We start from the raw sequence: 20653 nt of genomic DNA on the forward strand, positions 1-20653 counted from the left end.
AAAGCCTTTTATTCTAAAATGTGTGGACTAACTCACAGCATATTTCTAGTATGCCGGGAAGAAAATTTTCGGAGTTGAAGTCCACAGAGTTTAAAGTGGCTAAGGTTCAGAAACACTGACCTAAACTATCAAGTGTTTCAGGTCAGATCAAAAAAAAAGATTTCTCAGTTCATTGCTAATATACCTTAAACCAGGAGTGGGAAACTATTGCTCTAGAGTTGCCTGAGGCAACTAGCATGAAAATTAGCTTTTCATGCTTCCCGTTCAAAACTATTCTGCAAGAGATCAGTTCAAATTTCAAGTGACAGCTTTTTCTCCTTTCCCTGCAGCCTGAGGAATGGGGGGAGGGAAAGAGGAAGGTGAAGAGAGAGAGAGAAAGAAAGAAAGAAAGAAAGAAAGAAAGAAAGAGAGAGAGAGAGAGAGAGAGAGAGAGAGAAAGAAAGAAAGAAAGAAAGAAAGAAAGAAAGAAAGAAAGAAAGAAAGAAAGAAAGAAAGAAAGAAAGAAAGAAAGAAAGAAAAAGAAAGAAAGAAAGGGTGTTTCACTTGTGTCTGGTTTTTTCTCTCTCACAAACCTTCAGGGCTACAGCCTATTTTTCATCACCTCTGTATTAAATTCAAACTCTTTACCAGATCATACTATTGATCTGTCATAGGAAATCAGAATTGTTTGTTTTGAATAGCTTTTTTGCATACTGGTCTTCAACTGATGTGATTGATTGGGTGTAGGACAACCCGCCACGGCCAACACACCTCAGGACAACTCGTTGCAAGACAGCTCGCCACAGGACAACTTGTCATGGGACAATTCAATGCCGTATTGATCATTTCATTCAGTTACTTTTATCATTGATGATCATGTTTTTGTCAAAATTATTGTAATTTTTATATTTATGCATTGAATGTTTTATTTTATTATTATTGGCCACAGTTCCATCAAAATTAATTTAACTTTTATATTTGTTAAAACTGTCACATGGTGCGTTGTCTCATGGCAAGTTGGCCTTGGCGAGTTGGCCGTGGTGAGATGACCCATTCCATGACTGAGGTGTTTTAAACAAATCTTGTCCTCCTAAACCAGCATAGCCTTTGGCCACAATGGCTGGCAATCACTGTAGTTGGGGTCAAGAACCACAGAAGCACACCAGACTGAGGAAAGTTACTCAAAAGACTGAAGAGAAAATGATTATTGGTACAAATAAGGCTCTGTAAACTACAACTTTCTTATCAGTATCCAGCTTTGAGAATAGACACTCATTCTTCTTCTTCACTCTTTGATATAAAATTCTCCTTGTGGGTTAAGGGTCATGTCTACACTAAGCCAACTATGAGTAAAGATAACACATTCTTTCTTAATTACAATTGGCCATATCAACAATCCTTGATTGTCACAAGAGATGACAGTAAACAAAATCTGGGAAGTTCAATATGCTGATAAGCCAGACATGGAGGATGCAGACCAGATTTTGATTTTTCAATAGATCTTTAAGAAAAACAATCACTATGAGAAACAAGGCTTCCTGCATATTTGCTTATTTAAAGAAAGAATATAATAAAGTAAAGCAGTCTGAATTATGGAATAATTTGCATGTGGTGGGTTTAAGTTATGAGAATCAATGGAGTCTGCAACAAATAATTTAGAAAAACACAAACCACATACCCCTTTTGGTTGATCAACTTATTCATGGCTAAACGTATAAGGGATACTTGTGGTGATTCTAGAGGTGATATTAAAAGATATAATCGTGATGTTAAAGTTCATGTGAACTATGTTTCATGCCATGCTGAAGACTGAGAATCCAAATGATTTGCAACAAATGTTAGATAGATTGTATGATGCAACAGGAAGCATGAATATAAAAATTAATTCCCTAAGGGCAAGGAGAACTGAATCATGTAACCATGTGCTTGTACACTATACCTCAGAGAATGGTACTATAGAGCTTATTCCATCATTTATATTTTGACTCTTTAATTTTCGGAATGGCAGTAAAGGTTTGCAGAGTTCTGTCTGTCATACATATCAAGATTAAGGGAAACACATCGGCTAAAGAAGATAAAAACAGCAACAGAAGCTAACCAGCAGGAAATGGAGTAGGTTTCTTGGTTGGTACATTTAAAAATGCCAACTTTCTATCCTGTTGCCTCAGGAGTTCATTACACCATCCATGCTGCAATGGAATATGATTAGACAAATTGTGATATTTTAAGTTTCAGAGGCATTGATGATTTATGTTACATACCTCCAGTAATAATATTCAGTTATTATGAAGTCTGATCAAAAGAAGAAAGAACAGAGAGAATGGCTTCCAGAGGTTGGTTCTGCTTTACTGTATTTGTTTTATTTATTTGTTTGTTTATTTAATCAACTTCTATGGCTGCCCATCTCAACAGATGACCGGGTGATGAACCATATTAAAACAAAATATGAGCTGTGGGAAATCAGAATTATGCAGAAAGCAATCTTAAGTAAGAAAGATAAGTTGAAGCTAATGGAGAAGAGTATAGGAGAAGGACCAAGTCAATATGTTCATTAATAGCATGAGGGAATACAGTGAAAAAGAGGTATAGCCAATTCGATTATTATGAAGAGTAATAAGGGGGCTATAAAAGGATTTGGGGTTCATCATGCTTGTGAAAAACTACAGGGAGTCTATGAAAAAATGATACCATTAAAATACAGTCCTGAACATTTGCATGGTAATGGCAGATGATATGACGGCAAAGTCAATATTTTAAACTGCAGCTTTAATTATGGTGACATAACAATGGGTTTCGCAACCTTGTTGTAAGCTATAATGGTCTCAGTTATGTAGTTAACATAATTATAAAAAAATTAAACATGTCAAATTTTATAACTTAAAAAGAAAATGAAAATTTTAAAAAATTACAGTGGGGAGGATAATTGAGAAGGGATTCATGGGAGTGAATAATACGAGGTAGTTCGCTCGTTCCTATGAAGATTTTTTTTCTTGCTGCCCTCCTCCTATGAAGCTTGGTTCTTTTCTAGGATGAAAATATTAAATTGCACAGATCTCCTCTACCTCATAAGAAGCTCCATTTTTCTTTTCTTTTTTAATATTTCTTATTGATTCTTTTATATGGATAAAAGTAACAGTAAAAGAAGTGAAGAAAAAAGATGAAAAAAGTTCAGAAAAGAAAAAAGAAAAAGATATTAGAAAAAAGAAGCAAATTCTAATCTTTCTTTACAGCAGTTACAAACAAGCTTATTTTTTTTCTCTTCCCCCCTTTAAAATTTGATACATGTTCCCCTTCTCCCCACATTCAACCCTTTTTAATTAACTAAATAAAAAATCACCCGACATTTTAAACCATTTTTATCCAAAGGTCCATACAAGTTTTTTAGTCTTTTGTGAAAGTCCTTATTACTTTTTACCTGGTTAAAGAATTTTCCATTTTATATTTTTTCCCTTATAGGAAAACTTTCTTTGGGCAGAATTACCTGGGTGTGGAAGAATTGTTAACTAACTTGCTCTTTTGTCATTTTCCCGATGAAGCGCACAGGTATATCTCTTGAAACATTTTTGTTTACCTTTTCATATTTTGCATTGGTCCTGTGCATCCTGCCTGCTTCTGAGCCCATGCTTTCCTCTCCCATTCCCTAGTTTCTGCTAGAGCTTCTCCTTAATGCCTCCCTCACGTGGCTCCAAAATTAATCTCGGTCTCAAACTAATTTCTTCCTCACTTGGTTCCCATAATGCCACATCCAGGTCTTCATTTATTTCTCTAGTTGTTATTTCCCTCTTATTTTCTGGTATCTCCATTTCTCCTTGATTTGTTTAAATTTTCTAATCACTCGTATTGCAGATTCTTCCAATATTTATTCATTTTTCTCCTCCATATTTGCAAATCTTTCAGCCAGGGCTTCCTTAACAAATTCAGTCAGTGAAATTATCTCTGACTTAATAATATAAAATCCTCAAGCATCATTTGTAACATCTTTCGTATAATCACTTTTCCTGATATTTGCTGTGTTAGTAATCTTTCCTCCTTTCTTTTGCTGCTTTCATGATAATAGCCTCTTCTCTCCCTTCCCCCCTCCCTCTCCCTCCCCCTCTACCTTTCCCCCATTCTCTTGTCCAAAAAGGAAAACAGCCAAAATTGAGTCTTTCCTTTCTTTTTTACTTTTTTCTGAACTTTTTAGTCCCATTCAATCTATGCACTTTAATGAAAATCCCTTTCTTTTTGTGTAGAAAAATCCACAAATCATTTCACTTGGAAAACCCAAAGTGTCTTTTTTCCCCACAGAAATACATGCTATTCATTTGTTTCATTTAATTTGAAAGTGCATTAAAATAAATCAAATCCAAATTTGGCTAAACCTTTCATCCATTTTAAACTTTCATAGTCCAAACTTTTAGCAAGATTTTTTTGCTGTAGATTATTATTGAACCCTTGTATCTATTTCTTTCCATTTCTCTTTATTCATATCCTGGGTCATAGGGACACTCACCAGGAGGTCTAGTTACTCTGCTGCTCTGAAGATCTCTATAGCTTTTAAATAGTTATAATCCAAATGTGCAGAGTTTGGACAGACTCAGTATACTTTACAGGCCCTGAAGCTGTGAGCTTATTCTTTCTTCTAGAAAGATTAAATAGATCCTAGTGCTTTTACTCATGCCTACAGGTTTGCTCATGAGGAACTGCCTTCCAAAGCAAGCATGGGCAAACTCTTCAACTTCTCCTTGTCTGGAGAGACTCTAATGGTCTGGGCAAGACTTCTCATCACATTTCTCTGCTTCAGCATTGTGTCTGCTCTTTATGCATCAGTCTGCCATTTTCCTCAACCCGGAATGCTTAAGTTCCATTTTTTTCCAATTATTTGGGTACTTCACCATTTTGGTAATACTCCTCTTTACCACATAGTTTACTGACTGGATTTGTGCTCTTAAACTGTCCCTATTGCATTCAATAACCTTGTTATGGAAGTGTAAATCTGGGAATGGAAAGCAAGAGAGTTGTTTCTGCAATTATTTGCTCATTTCTTTACTTTTTTTACCCACTCTAATTGAAGTTCAGATTGGGCATGGGTGAATCTGTTATAGTATTATTTTTATAGTTCATTTTCAGACACCATGATGGTGATGAGGAAGATAATGGTGATGGTGATGATGAGGAAGATGATGATGATATCATTAATCCACCCTTCTCATAGTGAAAGTATGTATTCAAAGGGATGGAGAGGGAAAATTACCAAAGCTGAGAGATCAACATTCAGCTATCTTTTCTTTGGATAAGACCCAAAGGACTTCCTTGTTCTTACATAAGTAAGGAATAATTGACAGGTAATAAGTATGCTTTGCCATCACTTCATAGCCTACCAACATCCTTAATAATTTGGGATGGAACATCCCTTGGGAATGATGATATATCATAAATAGCATTGTAATTCTAATTATTGATCTATTGTACTACTTCTATTTTAAGAGAAGCACAGAGGTGTCAGTAAAATTATAATAAAGTCAGAGTTTGAGAACATATTCTTAAGGCCAAGAAAGCAGAACTATCTGCCATCTTTCTTTGTCTTCTACTGGAAGTTCACTAAATTTAATATTGATCTGGATTTCAAATTTTTACTTTCATAATGATCATCTCTTCTATATCTTCCTGATTTTCATCTGTCAGACTTCTTTGCCTCTCAATCATTAATCTTTCAGCCTCCAATTTTGATTGCAGCTGTCATTGAATCTTGCCATTATAATAAAATAAGTACTATATACCGGTAAGCTAAATAAATATGGGACTTTGTGATTCTTTATGTCATTCCTTTCCATATACTGAACTACTCTATTTCTTCTAATATAGCTTTTATGGTAGCTTTGTATTCAAAAGGATAATCTGTATCCTTAATAAAGTCCATATTTTGGAATGATTTACATAGTCAAAGATCTGCTTGAGAATCTCTGTAGACATTTTGCTTGCATGAGAAATTCATAGAATAATTCATTCTCCTGGATATTTTTATGCATTTCCTTTCATTAGTATAAGTATACACACAATCGTTAGGTAAAATTGTCTTGTTCCATATTTCTTGATCTACAAATATTGCCTGCAAATTTCCCTGTGATGTCTCTGATTATCTTAAAAAGACATCTCCTTTTCTTTGCTTTGTTAATTTTCTCTATTTCATAACATTCTGATTGAGATATCTTTTTTATTCTTATTCTTTCTTGCTTAATATTGAAAGCCACCATGCATCTTTCTTTTTAACTATCCTTGGGTATCATAATAGTTTGTGCTGTAGGCCACTTAAACTATTCCTTTAGAAAAATTGAGATTTTTTTTCTGCTTCAGTTTTTAGGATTTCTCTCAATTCTTCCTAGTTCCTCAAGATCTTTCACTATATTTTACTTCCTAATCCTTTATGTGACTCTTATGTTTTGACTGTAGGTTCTCCAAGTCATATCTCACTGACATAACTTTCTCTTTAATTTGATTTTAATTTTAATCCACATATTTGACACAATAATTCATTGTCAATTTCAAAGTCTTTATTTGGAAATGCCTTAAATGACTTGCCTGTAATTCCACATCTTCTGTTTCCTATTTTACAATCTATTTGATTCAAATAGTATCCACCCACTGATGCCCTTGTATACTGTAGAATCTATATCTTGCTTGGCAATAAGTATTTCTCTTTACAAAATTGAATTATTTTCTCTTTTATATTATTGTATTTACTGAGTCCAATTTTATGAATGAGATTCTCTAATTTTTCTAACTTTTGCATTTCAGTCAGCTGTTAGTACTATTACATCCTTTTTTGATTTTGCTTCTAGGATATCTTACAATGGGTCATTGAATTCTTCCTCCATGTTATATGCATGTTACAAACATTTGTATAACACTGATTTTCCCTGGATAACTACGAATGTCAATAGATACATTCATTATTTATTCATGCAACAGCTGCCACTCCATTCCTTTGTTTGGACTTTGATTGGACTTCTTAATTAATTAATTATTACTGATTTGCATACATAGCTTTTGTATGATCACTGCCTTCTTCTCTTTATATTTTAGAGTTCCTTCTCCTAAGGTTGGCTTCCCTCATGCTTGCAGAGCTTCACCTGCTGCCATCCCCATTGTAGATTGCTTTTAGTTTCACACTTTCGATTTTACCAGTAAGGTAAAATCTGCCAAGAAGACATGTTTATAACAATGCCATACCCTATGGAGCCACTGAGTCCTTCTATTTTGTCAAAGTGGTAATCCTTATTGCCACCAAAACTGAAGCATATCCCAACTTTGGCAACTGTGGACTTTAGCTTCTGGAATTGCTCAGCCAACCCACTGGTTAGAGAATTCTGGGAGTTGAAGTCCATGCATCTTAAAGTTGATAAGGCTGAGAAAACTGATATAGATAATGAGGGAGTAAGGTAGCTAAAAACAATTTTCCAGAAATAGCAGTCCTAGTTGACTCATTTAAAGTATTTCCAAAAAACACTGGAACTGACAATTATTGTGTCAAATATGCAGATTAAAATTAAAATCAAATTAAAGAGAATAGTTATGCCAGTGAGACATGACTTGGAGAACGTACAGTTAAAACACAAAAATGGATTTATGTAGACATGAGAATGCATGCTCACTCTCTCAGCACCACTGTCATTGCCCTATGTCACTTGCTAATGAGAAATCTCTTCTTGCCTATCAACTGTAGCACCATAGAACACGGGTGTCAAACTCGCAGCATCACATGACGTGTTGCGATGTATCACGACTTTCTTTGCCTTGCCAGAGCTGGGGGTGGGCGAGGCCTCCGTATGATGTAACCGGCCCGTTGGCCGGCAGTTTGACACCCCTGCCATAGAATATGTAACTAGTTTCACTTGAGAATAATGCAAGATGTTTCTAATGAAGAAACATGCATTTGTTTGGTCATGGTAGAAAGATAATTAACATGTTTGAAATTCTTGAATGGTTCAGAAAATTAATCTATCTGAAGCCACTTTATACAAGCGATTACTATTTTGTTTTACTCTGTAGTGTCCCTTTTGGCATTAGATTTCAAGGGGCTCTATCAGGGATCTCCCCCAGAAGTTTGTCTGAAATGATATAGGGTTTCCTGCTTGAGCAGAGGGTTGGACTACAAGACCTCCAAGATCCCTTCCAACTCTGTTATTCTGTTCGGTTAATGGCAGTTCAGCTTGTGAATTCTGTTGCTTGAAATACATGCACTCTTACAACTTACACAATCTGCTGTCTGTGCATGCTTTCTCCGCTGCTTATATATCCTCTTTTAATATTTTGTGTTGCATCCACATCCATTTACACAGCTATCTATATTCTACCTTTGCAGGCAACTGGGGATACGATGAGTTGCACAGTGATGCCAAAGATGCTGGGTTGGGCATACTGTGTTGACTATTTGGCTTTTCAGGGAGGAGCCTCTGGGTGCTTTCAGAGAATGACTGCTCATATATTATGTTGGTTTCTTTCTATTGATCCGCCTTGTTCTGTGGGAAGGCATCCAGTAGCACATTGTCCCTCCTCCGCTCTGCCTCTCCTCTGACAGAATCTAGAACAGCATTGCTTTGCCCCACCTCCTTTTCATCCTCCAGCGTGCCTGAAGTTAAATGAGCAGAGAACCCGGTAGCTACAGAGGAATCACAGAAACAACTTGGTGTCAGTGACCAGCAGTCCATCTTTTCCTTTCCGTTGTTGTTTTTTTTTAAACAAACAAACAAACACATTCCTGGGGTTTAAGAATTAAACAGTCTGAATGAAGCTGGTTGTTTTTTCAGCCTGCCTGCCAGAATGGGCCAGTGCTGCTGCAAGCTTTATTACTGCCTCCAGTGCCTGGACAAAACGGTACTTTCCATCTTTTCCATCTTCTTTTCCTGACTTAATTCAAACAACAGACTGCTAGCCTGTTATCTCTGATTCTTCCTCTAGCTACGGTAGGTAAGGTTGCGTTGTGAGCTCTGATTGTCTAGAAGGGAGGTGGAGGCAGTGGGAAGGATCGGGAGTGGGGGGTGTTAATCCCTGCCTTCATGTGCTGACTTCTCATTTGCTGCGAAGCAAACAAAACCGTCCGCTTCACCCTCACACTGCAGTGTCTTGCCTGCATCAGTTGTACTCTGCAGTCTGAAATTTTCTGGTTGTGGATTTTTTTTGGGGGGGGGGTAGAGTCATAGCAAACTGGTGACACAATGAACAGAGAACTGACTTGATTTGTTGTTTTAATTTGCATCAGTGGAGGCTACCTGTGGAATGCAGATTTAAAGATGATGCTGCCGTGTTGCTCCACATGTAGGTGTCTGTGTCCTTTACTTCTCTGTCTGTCTCTCTTTATTTGACTTGCATGAGAAATGTATCCTTTCTCCTTGGTCATCGCTGTTTTCCCATTGTATTTGTTGGTCACCTAATTTTTAACAAAGATTCTGGAGCTGCATTATTATTGGATGAAAGGAATATGGGTGGGATGGCATTTTGCATGTCATAGCGAAATGTATTTTAAATGTCAGTTCAGAGTTTGTAACAGTATTCGCTGGTAGCTGTAAAATAAGGTATTGACAAAAAAAATAGTTTGTTCCTAATGCACAATGTGTGATTATTTGCCTCTGGAACTTAGGCAACAACTTGTAATATGCTTACCATAAAATATCTTGGCAGAAACGTTCTATAAATTATATTACCAATTGAAATAATCTTAATACCTATTAGAGTACAAACTGGAGCATCTTCTTCTTGATCTTGATATTAAAGTATAGCTTGAGATATATTGCTATTTATGTTAAGAAAATGTGTGATTTAATGCAGAATGCATCAAACTGTGGACTTTAAGAAAAAGTCTGGTGATAATCTGGGCTTGTAAAGTTAAATGAAGGTATTATGAGAAGGGAGGTGCCTGTCTTCTTTCTGTGGAAGTGACAGTATTTCAAATACTTTATTGGAAAGGTAAATGGCAAATAATTTTAAAAATCAATAACATTGAAAACTGTTGATTGTTTCCCAGAAAAGACAGATGAAAAATCTATTGAAAGAAGATTAAGAACAGATATGTCTTCCACTCCCAAGCTAAACTCTTACATTTGGAGTAAAAGCAACAGTGACTAAGCACCATGTCCACACCCACCAAATGTGACTAGGCTTTCTCCAAGATAGTGAGAAAGATAGAAAAACAATCTTGGTGCCATAACAAAGAAGGTTGCATTTGCGTTAGGAAGAACTGAGTTCAGCCATGTACTCCATGGGAGAATCCATCAGCTCTTACATCTCTATGTTAATGACAATAGGGATGTTGTGGTGAGAGGAGGAATAATTGTTGTGAAGTACAGCTAAATGCCTCCAAATTAATATTGATAAATGTAGAGAATTTAAAATTGCAGGAGGTACACTTCTCATTTAAACATGGGACACCAGAGTTTAGGGTGTGTCCAGCTGTATTCAGATGAATAAAAGTCTAATTTAAATAAATTCATTTACATAAAACAATCCCATTCACTATATAGAGCACACAATCTCACAAGGCATCTTACAAGATACTACAACAAACAGAAACAGGTACAGGTACAAAAATAGAACTCAATAACAAAGAACTTTATAGAACAAATATAACTTCAGAGTTGTTGTCACTGATATTATTTAAATGATAATTATGAAGTGCTAGGTACCTATTTGCAGAATGAGGGCCAAAATTGGAAGCCACTTCTAAGAAAGCTTTACCTTAGTATCTACCATCTTAAGGGCTTCTAATGTGGTTTGAAAAAATTTTTTGGAAGATTCCAGAGATAGGTTGAGGGGCCTTTTGCATTAGTAAACTGAATTCATTCTTATTAAGATTTTTATGAATAGGAAATATGTTTGTTCCAGATAGCTGTCTGTTTTGGATGTGTCCAATCAAATGCAACCAAGTGGACAAATAAATCATAACAAAGACTTCCAGCTTCAGTAGCTTGTCTCAGACATAGTACCACTATTCTTGGTGATATCAATGGGCATCTCTTCCATGATTTGTCTGATCTTTTTATGAAGGCTTTAAATTAGGCACTACGACTTGAAATTTCAAACAAAGTCCATCAGCAAAACCAGAAATCTGATTGAATACAGGGCTAACATTAGTATCATGTCAAAGCCAGTTATCAAATCTCCCCCAAAGCTGAGCAGCTATGCATTTCACTTATTGCGGGTACCTAACTACTGGGTTCTTGTAACTCAGTAGTTACAAGATGCTGATGTTCTTTAGAGGTAGCGCTATAGGAAGGGACACAGACAATGGGTGTTTTGCTGAAAAATATAACCCTCTTTTGTTTTGACAGATTGATACATGAAAGTTGCAAGATAAGCTTCATTTTGTCATGCTTTTATCAGCCTGACCTTGAGTGTTAAAAATGAATATTTTAAAACTAATTCATTTGCATCAAAAGTCTGAGAGCAGACAATCATAATAAATCCATAGATGCAAGAGACGTGGAGTTCCAAGTCTTAGAACAAAAATATTTCCCATAGTATTAATTAAATGTAAATGGAGGTTAGCTTTTATGGGGGGGATGGCACTTTAACATACAGTAGTTGCTTTAACTATTTCAGACCTTTGCAAATTTTGTAACATCTGTCAGGATTAGATTAACAGGAGTAAACATCCTTTCTCTATTTTCAATTAGCAATCAAATAAATATCCAAGGAGCTGATGTCGTTTACTGGGATGCTTTTGAGAATGAAGCTGAGATACAGTTTGTTTTATTTCATATCAGCATAATATTTTATTATGTCACCCGCTACCTTTGCAGTCCATGCTTACAAGATAATGAAATATGCCATTTGTGAAGATTTTTATTCCAACATATCCTAAGCATGCTTAGAATACATACCTATCTACTTTGTCAGGGGGAAAAAGGGTCAAGGTCAGATTTCTCATCTCATTCATCATCAAATGTGATTTGACAAAACGCATTATGAAAATGGGAGAACATGAGTTGTGGCAAATAAAAAATAAAAACAGGCCTACCGATGACTGTGAAGGGTATTTAAAATACCCATACAGAATTAAAGTGTCAAATATTTTGATAATGTTTTCCAACATTTAATTCAACATTTCATATAGTTTGGAATTTTCCACCATTTAACATAATTGAATGGATCTAGGGAGGAAAATGTTTCCCTAGTATTTTGTTACATTATGCATACTTTTATTTGCCTTCATAATGGACCAGTGTTTTAATTTAGCAGTCAGTCTACTTGAGCTATTCATTTCTGTGAAATCCAAATGGAAATAAAGACATTGTTTCTCTCTGCTTCTCTCTTTTTCACAGACATAGCTCTCCTCCCCTTTAAAATGTTATTGCTAAAATATCTAGGGCACTTGCAACCAATTTGAATGTGGCCTAAAATTTGGCAGAATCACCACATTGTTGTAAGTTGGAAAGGAGGAATATATTTTTTAAAAAAGGAAAATCAGAGATGTTGATGCAGTCCTGATATAATTAGAGAGTTTGAGTTCAAACAATTTTTTTTCAGAACTCTATTCAACAATAGTAGCTATAGTAGCTCCTGACTTGCACAGTTAAGCATAATTCATAATTTGCTTTGTGTGAAAGAAGCTAATATTATAAGGAATGCTAAAATAGTCTAAGAGTCTTTGGCTCTAATACAGGATAATATCATTGAACCAGAAATCCTAGGTAAGCAATATGTAGCTCGACCATGTGACTCATAGGATGAACTAAGATAATCTTTTGGCTGAGCTAATACACTTCAACCTTTGTCTCTGTGTTAGGCTAAAATTCTATTTAAAAAAGTGGTCATGAGTAGTGATTGAGAATTATGGTAGATGTAGTCCAAAAGATCTGGAATGCAACAGGGTGGAGGAGACAGAACTAAAGTACCCTTTGTTTTCTTTTATTTGTATCAGAGTTGTATTCACCTTCCGCAGCAAAAACAACAAAAGCTTAATACATTGATTTTGCTAAATTTTGATCCACAAAATTATGAAAATAACTTGGTTAGTTTAACATTTTCATAGTACTGTTGTTTTTACTGCTTAGTAATGCTGCCAAGGAAGATAAAGTTGCAGTCAAGGACAACTATAGGGTATCCAATTGGGGAGGGATGGAATATTTGTGCCATTTGGATCTTTGTAGTGTTTGTTTAGAAAACAAATCTTATTATGTGAACCTTGGAACATCTAAAATGGATACAGCTAATTTAATAAGCCTCAAACTTCGCCCACCTCTAAATGTTTTCTTTTTTCCTAAAGCAATTACATTACACACACACACACACACACACACACACACACACACACACACACACAAACCACTAGAGACTCAAAACACTAGAGCAGTCACTTAAGACTAAAGTTCTAGGCAGATCAATCTCAGTCCAGCCAAGATTGACTATAGGAAAGCCAGTGATTCAATGCCATGCACATGAATCTGTGAATGCCTGGCACTATATAGAATTAATAGGATATTAAGGACCTTCTTCAAGAAATCAATAGGACTGTAGAAGACAATATTGGAAATCAACTCAAGACAGCTCACACAACTGGCATATAAAATGTGACATATATCAAGTGATTCACTATCTCCACTGCTCTCCTGCATAGACTTGAACCACAATCACAATGACTGGATCTGCCATCAGTCACCTTCTCTACACGGAAGACATTAAGTTGTATGCTAAGAGTGAACAAAACTTCAAATTGCTGATACATCTGACACAGATCTATAGTAAGGACATTGTGATGATATTTGGAGTGGATGGCAGCCAAGAGAGGGAAAGTAATTAAAATTGAAGGGGCCATATAGCAGTGGGCCATATAGCAGACATATTGACCAGTTACAAGTACTTTGGTATTACACAGTCACATGAGGAGGCAAGTAGGCAGCAACATCCAAGTACCACCAAAGGGTAGTTCAGGCCTTGAAGAGCCAGCTCAAGGGAAAGGATCCACACCATCAACATACTGTATATTCCTGACAATCATCAGAAACCCTGCCGATACAGTCAGCTGGCCAAAGAAGGACATGGAAGCTGCCAGTGTGAAGATCCAGAAGCTCTTCACAATGTACAGACATTTCCAGCCCAAGTCCAACATCAGAAACTGTACACCAATCAAAAAGAGAGCAGCTAGGGTCTGGTGTGCATCAGAGCCACTGTTCTGGACAAAATCTAGAGCATCCAGGTGTACATCAATAAGACAACATCCAAGAATAAGCTACTATGAGAATGCCTCAGGTAGCAACAGATGTGGGAAGAAGATCAAACAGAAGTGCCATGGCAAAACAAGACCCCCTGTATTGGATATACTATCAACAGATAGCTGAGGTGGCTGATATTGAAAAATCCTGCCAGTGGCTGGAAAGAGTTGAATTAATTATCACTGGCCTGAGGCATTGATCATAACAGCACATGAACAACCACTAAGCACCAACTCTATAGAAGCAGGGGTCTACCACACTGGACAGGACTTAAGGTTCAGATTATGCAGAGAGGCTTCAGAGAGAGTCCAACACTGTCTCTGGTAGAATGTAAAATGCAGACAGGAACTGCATACATTAAAAGGTGCAAACCAAGTAGTTGGCATTGTGTAGAGTAATATATGTACAGTGTATGAACTAGAATCTCCCATGTCCAGATGGAACATCATAGAGAATAGCAGAACTAAGATCCTGTGGGACTTCCAGATGCAGAAGAACAGGCAGTATGGCCAGTCAATCATGGTGGTAGACAAGGATCAGAAAATAGATGTGGTGATAGATGTAGCAATGCCAGGTGATGCAACATCAGGAAGGAGTATGAAAAGCTTGAGATACCAGGGCCTGAAAGATGAACTAGAAAGGACATGGAAAATAAAGGTCAAAATGGTTCCAAGGGTAGTAGGAGCACTCAAGGCTGTGACTGCTAAGCTGGTAGAGGGTTTTCAACAATTCTCCAACCAACTCACAGAGTTATTGTAGGTAAGGGAGGAGGAAGCACTTGGTATGCCATCTTCAGCTCTTAAATGTAATAAACTATAAATGCAGATGCAACTTTGGGAATATAATATAACTTCTGAGTCTTAATCAGTTTATTCAATTGAATGTAGCCGACAAATTAATGGAAGTAATTTTTGTGGGAATAAAGGAACTGATTACCTATTTTCTAATGTTTTAAACAGAATGAAAGTGCCTTTGTAAAAGAAAAGGAGATCTCAGCTGAGCTTGCAAATGTCAAGGATGAAGTTGGTAAGTAGATGCTAAACAAGCAGTGTTAAATATGTTCTTTGCTGGTTACCATTTTTTTAAAAAACAACAAGAAGTGAATTCTTATTTCTTGTGCTGTGAGATGAGATGAAGTGAGATGAAATGAAACGAATATATCAACTAAGGTATCATCTTAAACCGCGAGGCAGGTTTTTATGGTTGTCGGGGAACAATAATTTATTCTTAGTGGTTGCAAAGACAGGTTCATAACCATGCACAGCAGAACCTATCTTGCATTATCTCTAATGTTTTCAGATGATTACCTGTAAAGCTATATTGCCTGCTTTTCAACTACATTCTGCATAAATATAATATATAGGTAAAGGTAAAGGTTCCCCCGCACATGCATGCTAGTCGTTTCCACTCTAGGGGCCGGTGCTCATCTCCGTTTCAAAGCCGAAGAGCCAGTGCTTGTCCAAGGACGTCTCCGTGGTCATGTGGCCGGCATGACTAGATGCCAAAGGCGCACAGAGCACTGTTACCTTCCCACCGTAGTGGTCACTATTTTTCTACTTGCATTTTTATGTGCTTTCGAACTGCTAGGTTGGCAGAAGCTGGGATGAGTAACAGGCGCTCACTCTGTTACACGGCACTCGGGATTTGACCCGCCAAACTGCCGACCTTCTGATCAACAAGCTCAGTGTCCTAACCCACTGCGTCCCTTAAATATAATATATAAACAAATATAAAATCCCAGACTAGAATATTCACCATTTTTGTAACATATAGGCACAATTAGTTCAACAATCAATAACTGCATTACTAATCAATATGGAGTGGGAACTGTGGCTAATATGATCACCCCCACCCTCACTTTTTTTTAAAAAAAACAGCAACAACAATAGATACTCTGATCTGAAGAGCTGATGCCATCTTTAGCATCATTCAATTTAACATATTTAGGACTCAAGGGAATTCTGAGGTAAAAATGGTTGATGATAGATCTGCATTGCTTAGTTTGCTTCACAAGCTTATACATAAGAAAGCAGCCGAAGTATTATGAGCAACAGTACTCGTGTTAGCAAAGAAATAGCACCACTATTTTAATTTTCTGAGAAAGAGAACTATCACAGTGAGGCTAGAAGCAGAAAATAATTTTAAATCAAGCTCCAGTATTTAATAATTTTCACTGAGATATAAAACGTAGGACAAAAATATCCATATGTAAAGGATTACAGTCTTTGCTGAAATTACTATTCATTCTTGTAGTGGCCCATATTCCTGATTTGCAATTATGGTGCACAAATAGAAGTCCTGTGCACCAACTAAAAAGGGTTCATACAATTGGGAACAAATGCAAAGAAGGTCAAAAAAGGGCAGTCATTAAGAGACTGGAAACCTATTCTTGTGAAAAGAGACTAAGGAAGCAGGGTATGTTTGCCAAGAGAAATGGCCATAGAGAGCACTAAATGACCAGGCTCAAATTATCCCTCTTTGGACAGTTACAAAAGATCCAGTTCTCTGGAAAAGGCTCTAATGCTAGGAAAGTTGGAAGAAAAGAGAAGAAGAGAATGACCAGAAAAGCAGTAAAGTGGATGGACCAAGTAATGAAGGAATGGTAATGAAGGCATCGTTGAAAGACCTGAAGGACCAGGTTATGGATACATCATCGTGGAGAAAATTTATCTGTGGAGTCATTTGTAATTTAAAATGACTTGATGACACCTAATCAAGGGGAGTTACCAGAACTATCAGATACAGAATATATTGGTTATGGTGCTGGGCTGGTAACAGGTTTGAATTTATTCTCAGTCAAAGAAGCTTCCTGAGTGACTTTGAGGCAGTCTCCTTCTCTTAGCCCAACCTATCTCACAGAGTTATTGAAGACAAAAGTGCGAGGAGGAAGCACTGTGTATGCTATCTTCAGCTCCTGAATATAACAAAATACTATCCCAGACTACAGGCATGAAATAATAAGATACACGGAGGCAGCTTCTGGTAGAATGTTGGGAAAAGTGACTGTAAAAAAGCTTATATGGTAAGGGCAATTTGGCAATGAAATCAGTTATCAAGATTGCTGGTGAATTTATCGCCACTGGTTTTGTTCAGTCAAAGGGATGCTTTAGTTGGAGTTTCTACACTTGACAGAGAGTGGCCTAAAGGCTCTGTCTAGTTCTTTTATTCTATCTCATGTATCTTTGCCCCTTTTTGGTACAAAAATCAACTCCTTATGTTGCATAGTCAGTAAGTACCCAATCAACATGATCACCATTCTACAATTAAAAGAGGAGAATCGATATGAACCAACATATATGAATTCTGTGAAACCCTATGTTGTATACTGTACATTCAGTCTGAGGACTGAAATAAATATCTGACAAACGTATTTTGAGTAAAAGAAGTAAACATGAGTGAACAAGTATTGATTTCCCAAACTGAAAAAAAAAACTTTTTTCAATGACCGTAGGATTTGTCAATGAGAAAACTCATTAACTGTATTGAGATCTGAGGATCTGGAGATCTGAATGCTAAAACAAAATATTATCATGCATGCACTTGTGTTCTTGTCTCCTTTTGGATGCAGAATGTAAAATACATAAATCAGTTAAGCCTAAGGCTTTGTTCTGGCCAAAATCCATGAAAGAAATGGTTGCACCATTGCCATTCAGCTAATTATTCAACTTACAATGTTACAACTTACAAGTAACCCAGAAATGCATAAAAATATTAGTCTTAACTACTGCACCATTCTGCCTAGTACAGAAATGAGTGATATAACTAACTCTTGTGACTTTTCACTTTTCTTCCCATTAAACAATACTGCATTTGGATTGATCTTTGCCAGTAAGTCAGATGCTTGGGGAAATCACATCAGCTCAATGCTAAGAAAACATTTGAGGGCAAGTGCTGTGATTTAATTGCCAACCATCTGTCAGACCAGTAAATGTTATTTTCCATGGAACTTACATGTTGCCTTTAGGTCACAGATGAATTGTCCAAGGAAACAAAATTATATCTTGGCACTCTCTTAGTAGGATGTAGTCTGTGTTTTCTTATGGTAATAGCTGCACCTAGTCATAGGTGGGGTTTCCTGCAGCAGTTTTGGTATGAGTGTAGATATGTGATTTAGAAGTTGTAGACTTGTTCTTGGCTGAGAATTTTAACTCACCCTGTTACATAATCCCTTGAGTAATAGTTAGCTAAAGCTTTATTGTGGCATTTGACCAACATACGTACATGTACATATATTGATCATATACATAAAGTTCAAACAAGTTTAAAAGCTTACTTTTTCTTTGCAAAGGGATATTGCATAAAAAGGTGTGATTTGTACACGTGTGTTTCAGAAGCTGCAAGTATTTCAAAACCTTTTGCTGCCATCCCTAAAAGGCCACCATCTGCATATCAGATATATAATGTAGCAGAAGTCTGTAAAAGTTATTTGCAGACATTTCTCCATATATATTTTTAACTGGAATCAGAATTTTGTAATGCCAAATGCTTCTAAACAAAGTTACTGGCACAGTTAGCAACTCGCTATTTTTCCAAATTATTTTCTTTTTATACACTGAATTCCTGAAGCCTACAGCCTCTCCTTCCTTTGGATGGATGGAAATTTTGATCTGGTTAAGGAGTTGTTGGAAGAATTAGCTATTAATAGTTTTACAAGGACTAGCTAACATATCTCAACAGTTACTATTGAATCCAATTCTCAAATATAAATTTTCTGTAAGTGAAGCTATCCATTGGAGTGCCTTGAAATATGCTAAGATTTGACAGAGGAGTAGCTACTGACCATGATAGCTTATCAAGAGGAAGGAAATGAAGTATACAGAAGGAAGGAAGGAAGGAAGGAAGGAAGGAAGGAAGGAAGGAAGGAAGGAAGGAAGGAAGGAAGGAAGGAAGGAAGGAAGGAAGGAAGGAAATGTCTTTCTTTACCACATTAAAATTTTCTTTGGAAATTTGATATAGAGCACAACTTTGTTATATTGCTAATACTGTGAACCCACATTTTATGCTCTGCTTGCATCTATTTTATTAAACTTTTTTATTACCGAAATGTCATGGAAAAAATTGCATCCTGGCTCTCTTAACATTTTGTCTCAGCTTGAAAATAAAGTGCTTATGTGCAATGGTTTATAAACTGACAGAGTTTGCTATTGCAAATGCTGCTGCAGATAACTAACACAAAGTTTCTAGTGTGTATATAATCTCTCTATATAGCTTCATTCCAATCTTAAATATTGTATTTTATAGAAAAGTGCCTCAAAATCTACATTTTTCAGCCTGATTTTTATTGAGTTTTAGATTTCTGTACACATTGCATGATTTGGCAGGTATTCTTCTATTGGTGCAACCTATACTATGCCAGTCTCATTAAACAGATGTTTGAATGGCAAGTTTCAATTTAAAGCTTGAGTGGGTTTCAATTATACTGGATTCCCAGTTCTGACTTTGAATGTGTTTTTGTTTGATTGTTGACAGTTTTTATGCCACAATGGCAAGCTTAAAAAAACACTAAAAGGTCACTGAATAAAATTACAGAATTATTTAAAGCAATTAAGAAAACTAGCAAAGAAATAAACAAGCAAACAAACAGGAATTGTCAGATGAAAGATTGTGTGATCCCGTGGTTATAGTGTTGTATCAAGTTTAGAAAGTCTTACGTTAAAATTCCAACTCAATCATAAAGTATATTGGGAGATCTTGGACTATTTCTTGGACTGATTAAAATATATCATTAAACTATAGTTCAGCATTTTGTGAATGAGATGCAGCAAGCTTGAGACTCAAATGCTCTCCTTTTCTTCCCTAGCATTGTTAGCAATGAACAAGTCAGGATCATAAACCATGATTTGAACCTAATCCTCCTAAAACAACTCAGAACTTCCTAACTCTGGATTTAATGGGAAAGCATGGTTATTTGAACATACAAAGAAGACACATATACCATAAATACATGCCACCCATTTCACTTCCAAATCTATCAGAAAGAACTTTAAATGCATCCACAGTCATTTGCACTGGTATTGATCTTGAAACTTTGGAAACAAGAAGCAAAGATTTGCTGAAAGGAGAAGAAAATCAGTTCCAGAACAAAAAGGTCTTCGTTTGCACTCTATAGAAGATGGAAATCATTCATCTATCTCCTTGTTTCATGTTTTGAGTGATTACTTAGTTTTATGAAAAATCATCTGGATGGTTGAACATAAAAATCATCAAGCCATTATTTCCTCCCCCCGCCCCCAAAGGATTTCTTAGAACAATCAAATCCAGAAGCTTTTTTTTAAATATTTTTATTAAACAAATTTTAAATAAAAAAAAACAAGAACATTATTACAAAGTACTAAAAGGTGCATCAAATAGAAAAACACCAAGGCATCCTAGACACCAAAAAAAAAAACAAGAACAACAACATTAGACAGGACCGGGGAGTGTAATACTACCCCTAATTTCTTTTTCTCGTGCATCCCAGGCTAAGTAACCTTTAATTACCAAATGTT

At 36.3% G+C, this 20653-nt stretch overlaps 1 protein-coding gene across 1 annotated transcript in view; it reads left to right on the forward strand.

Annotated features, from left to right (window-relative positions):
* The window catches only part of MTUS2 (microtubule associated scaffold protein 2), a gene marked incomplete at its 5' end in the record, with an annotated part of 205844 nt that overhangs the window by 160898 nt on the left and 24293 nt on the right, over positions 1-20653 (forward strand). The window contains one exon of the mRNA XM_081327497.1: positions 15125-15191. Within this exon, the coding sequence (XP_081183623.1) occupies positions 15125-15191 (67 nt within the window). The remainder of the gene's footprint in view (positions 1-15124; positions 15192-20653) is intronic.

Source organism: Vipera berus, assembly GCF_964194415.1.
Source record: "Vipera berus genome assembly, chromosome: 4".
In the NCBI taxonomy this organism is placed as follows: domain Eukaryota; kingdom Metazoa; phylum Chordata; class Lepidosauria; order Squamata; family Viperidae; genus Vipera; species Vipera berus.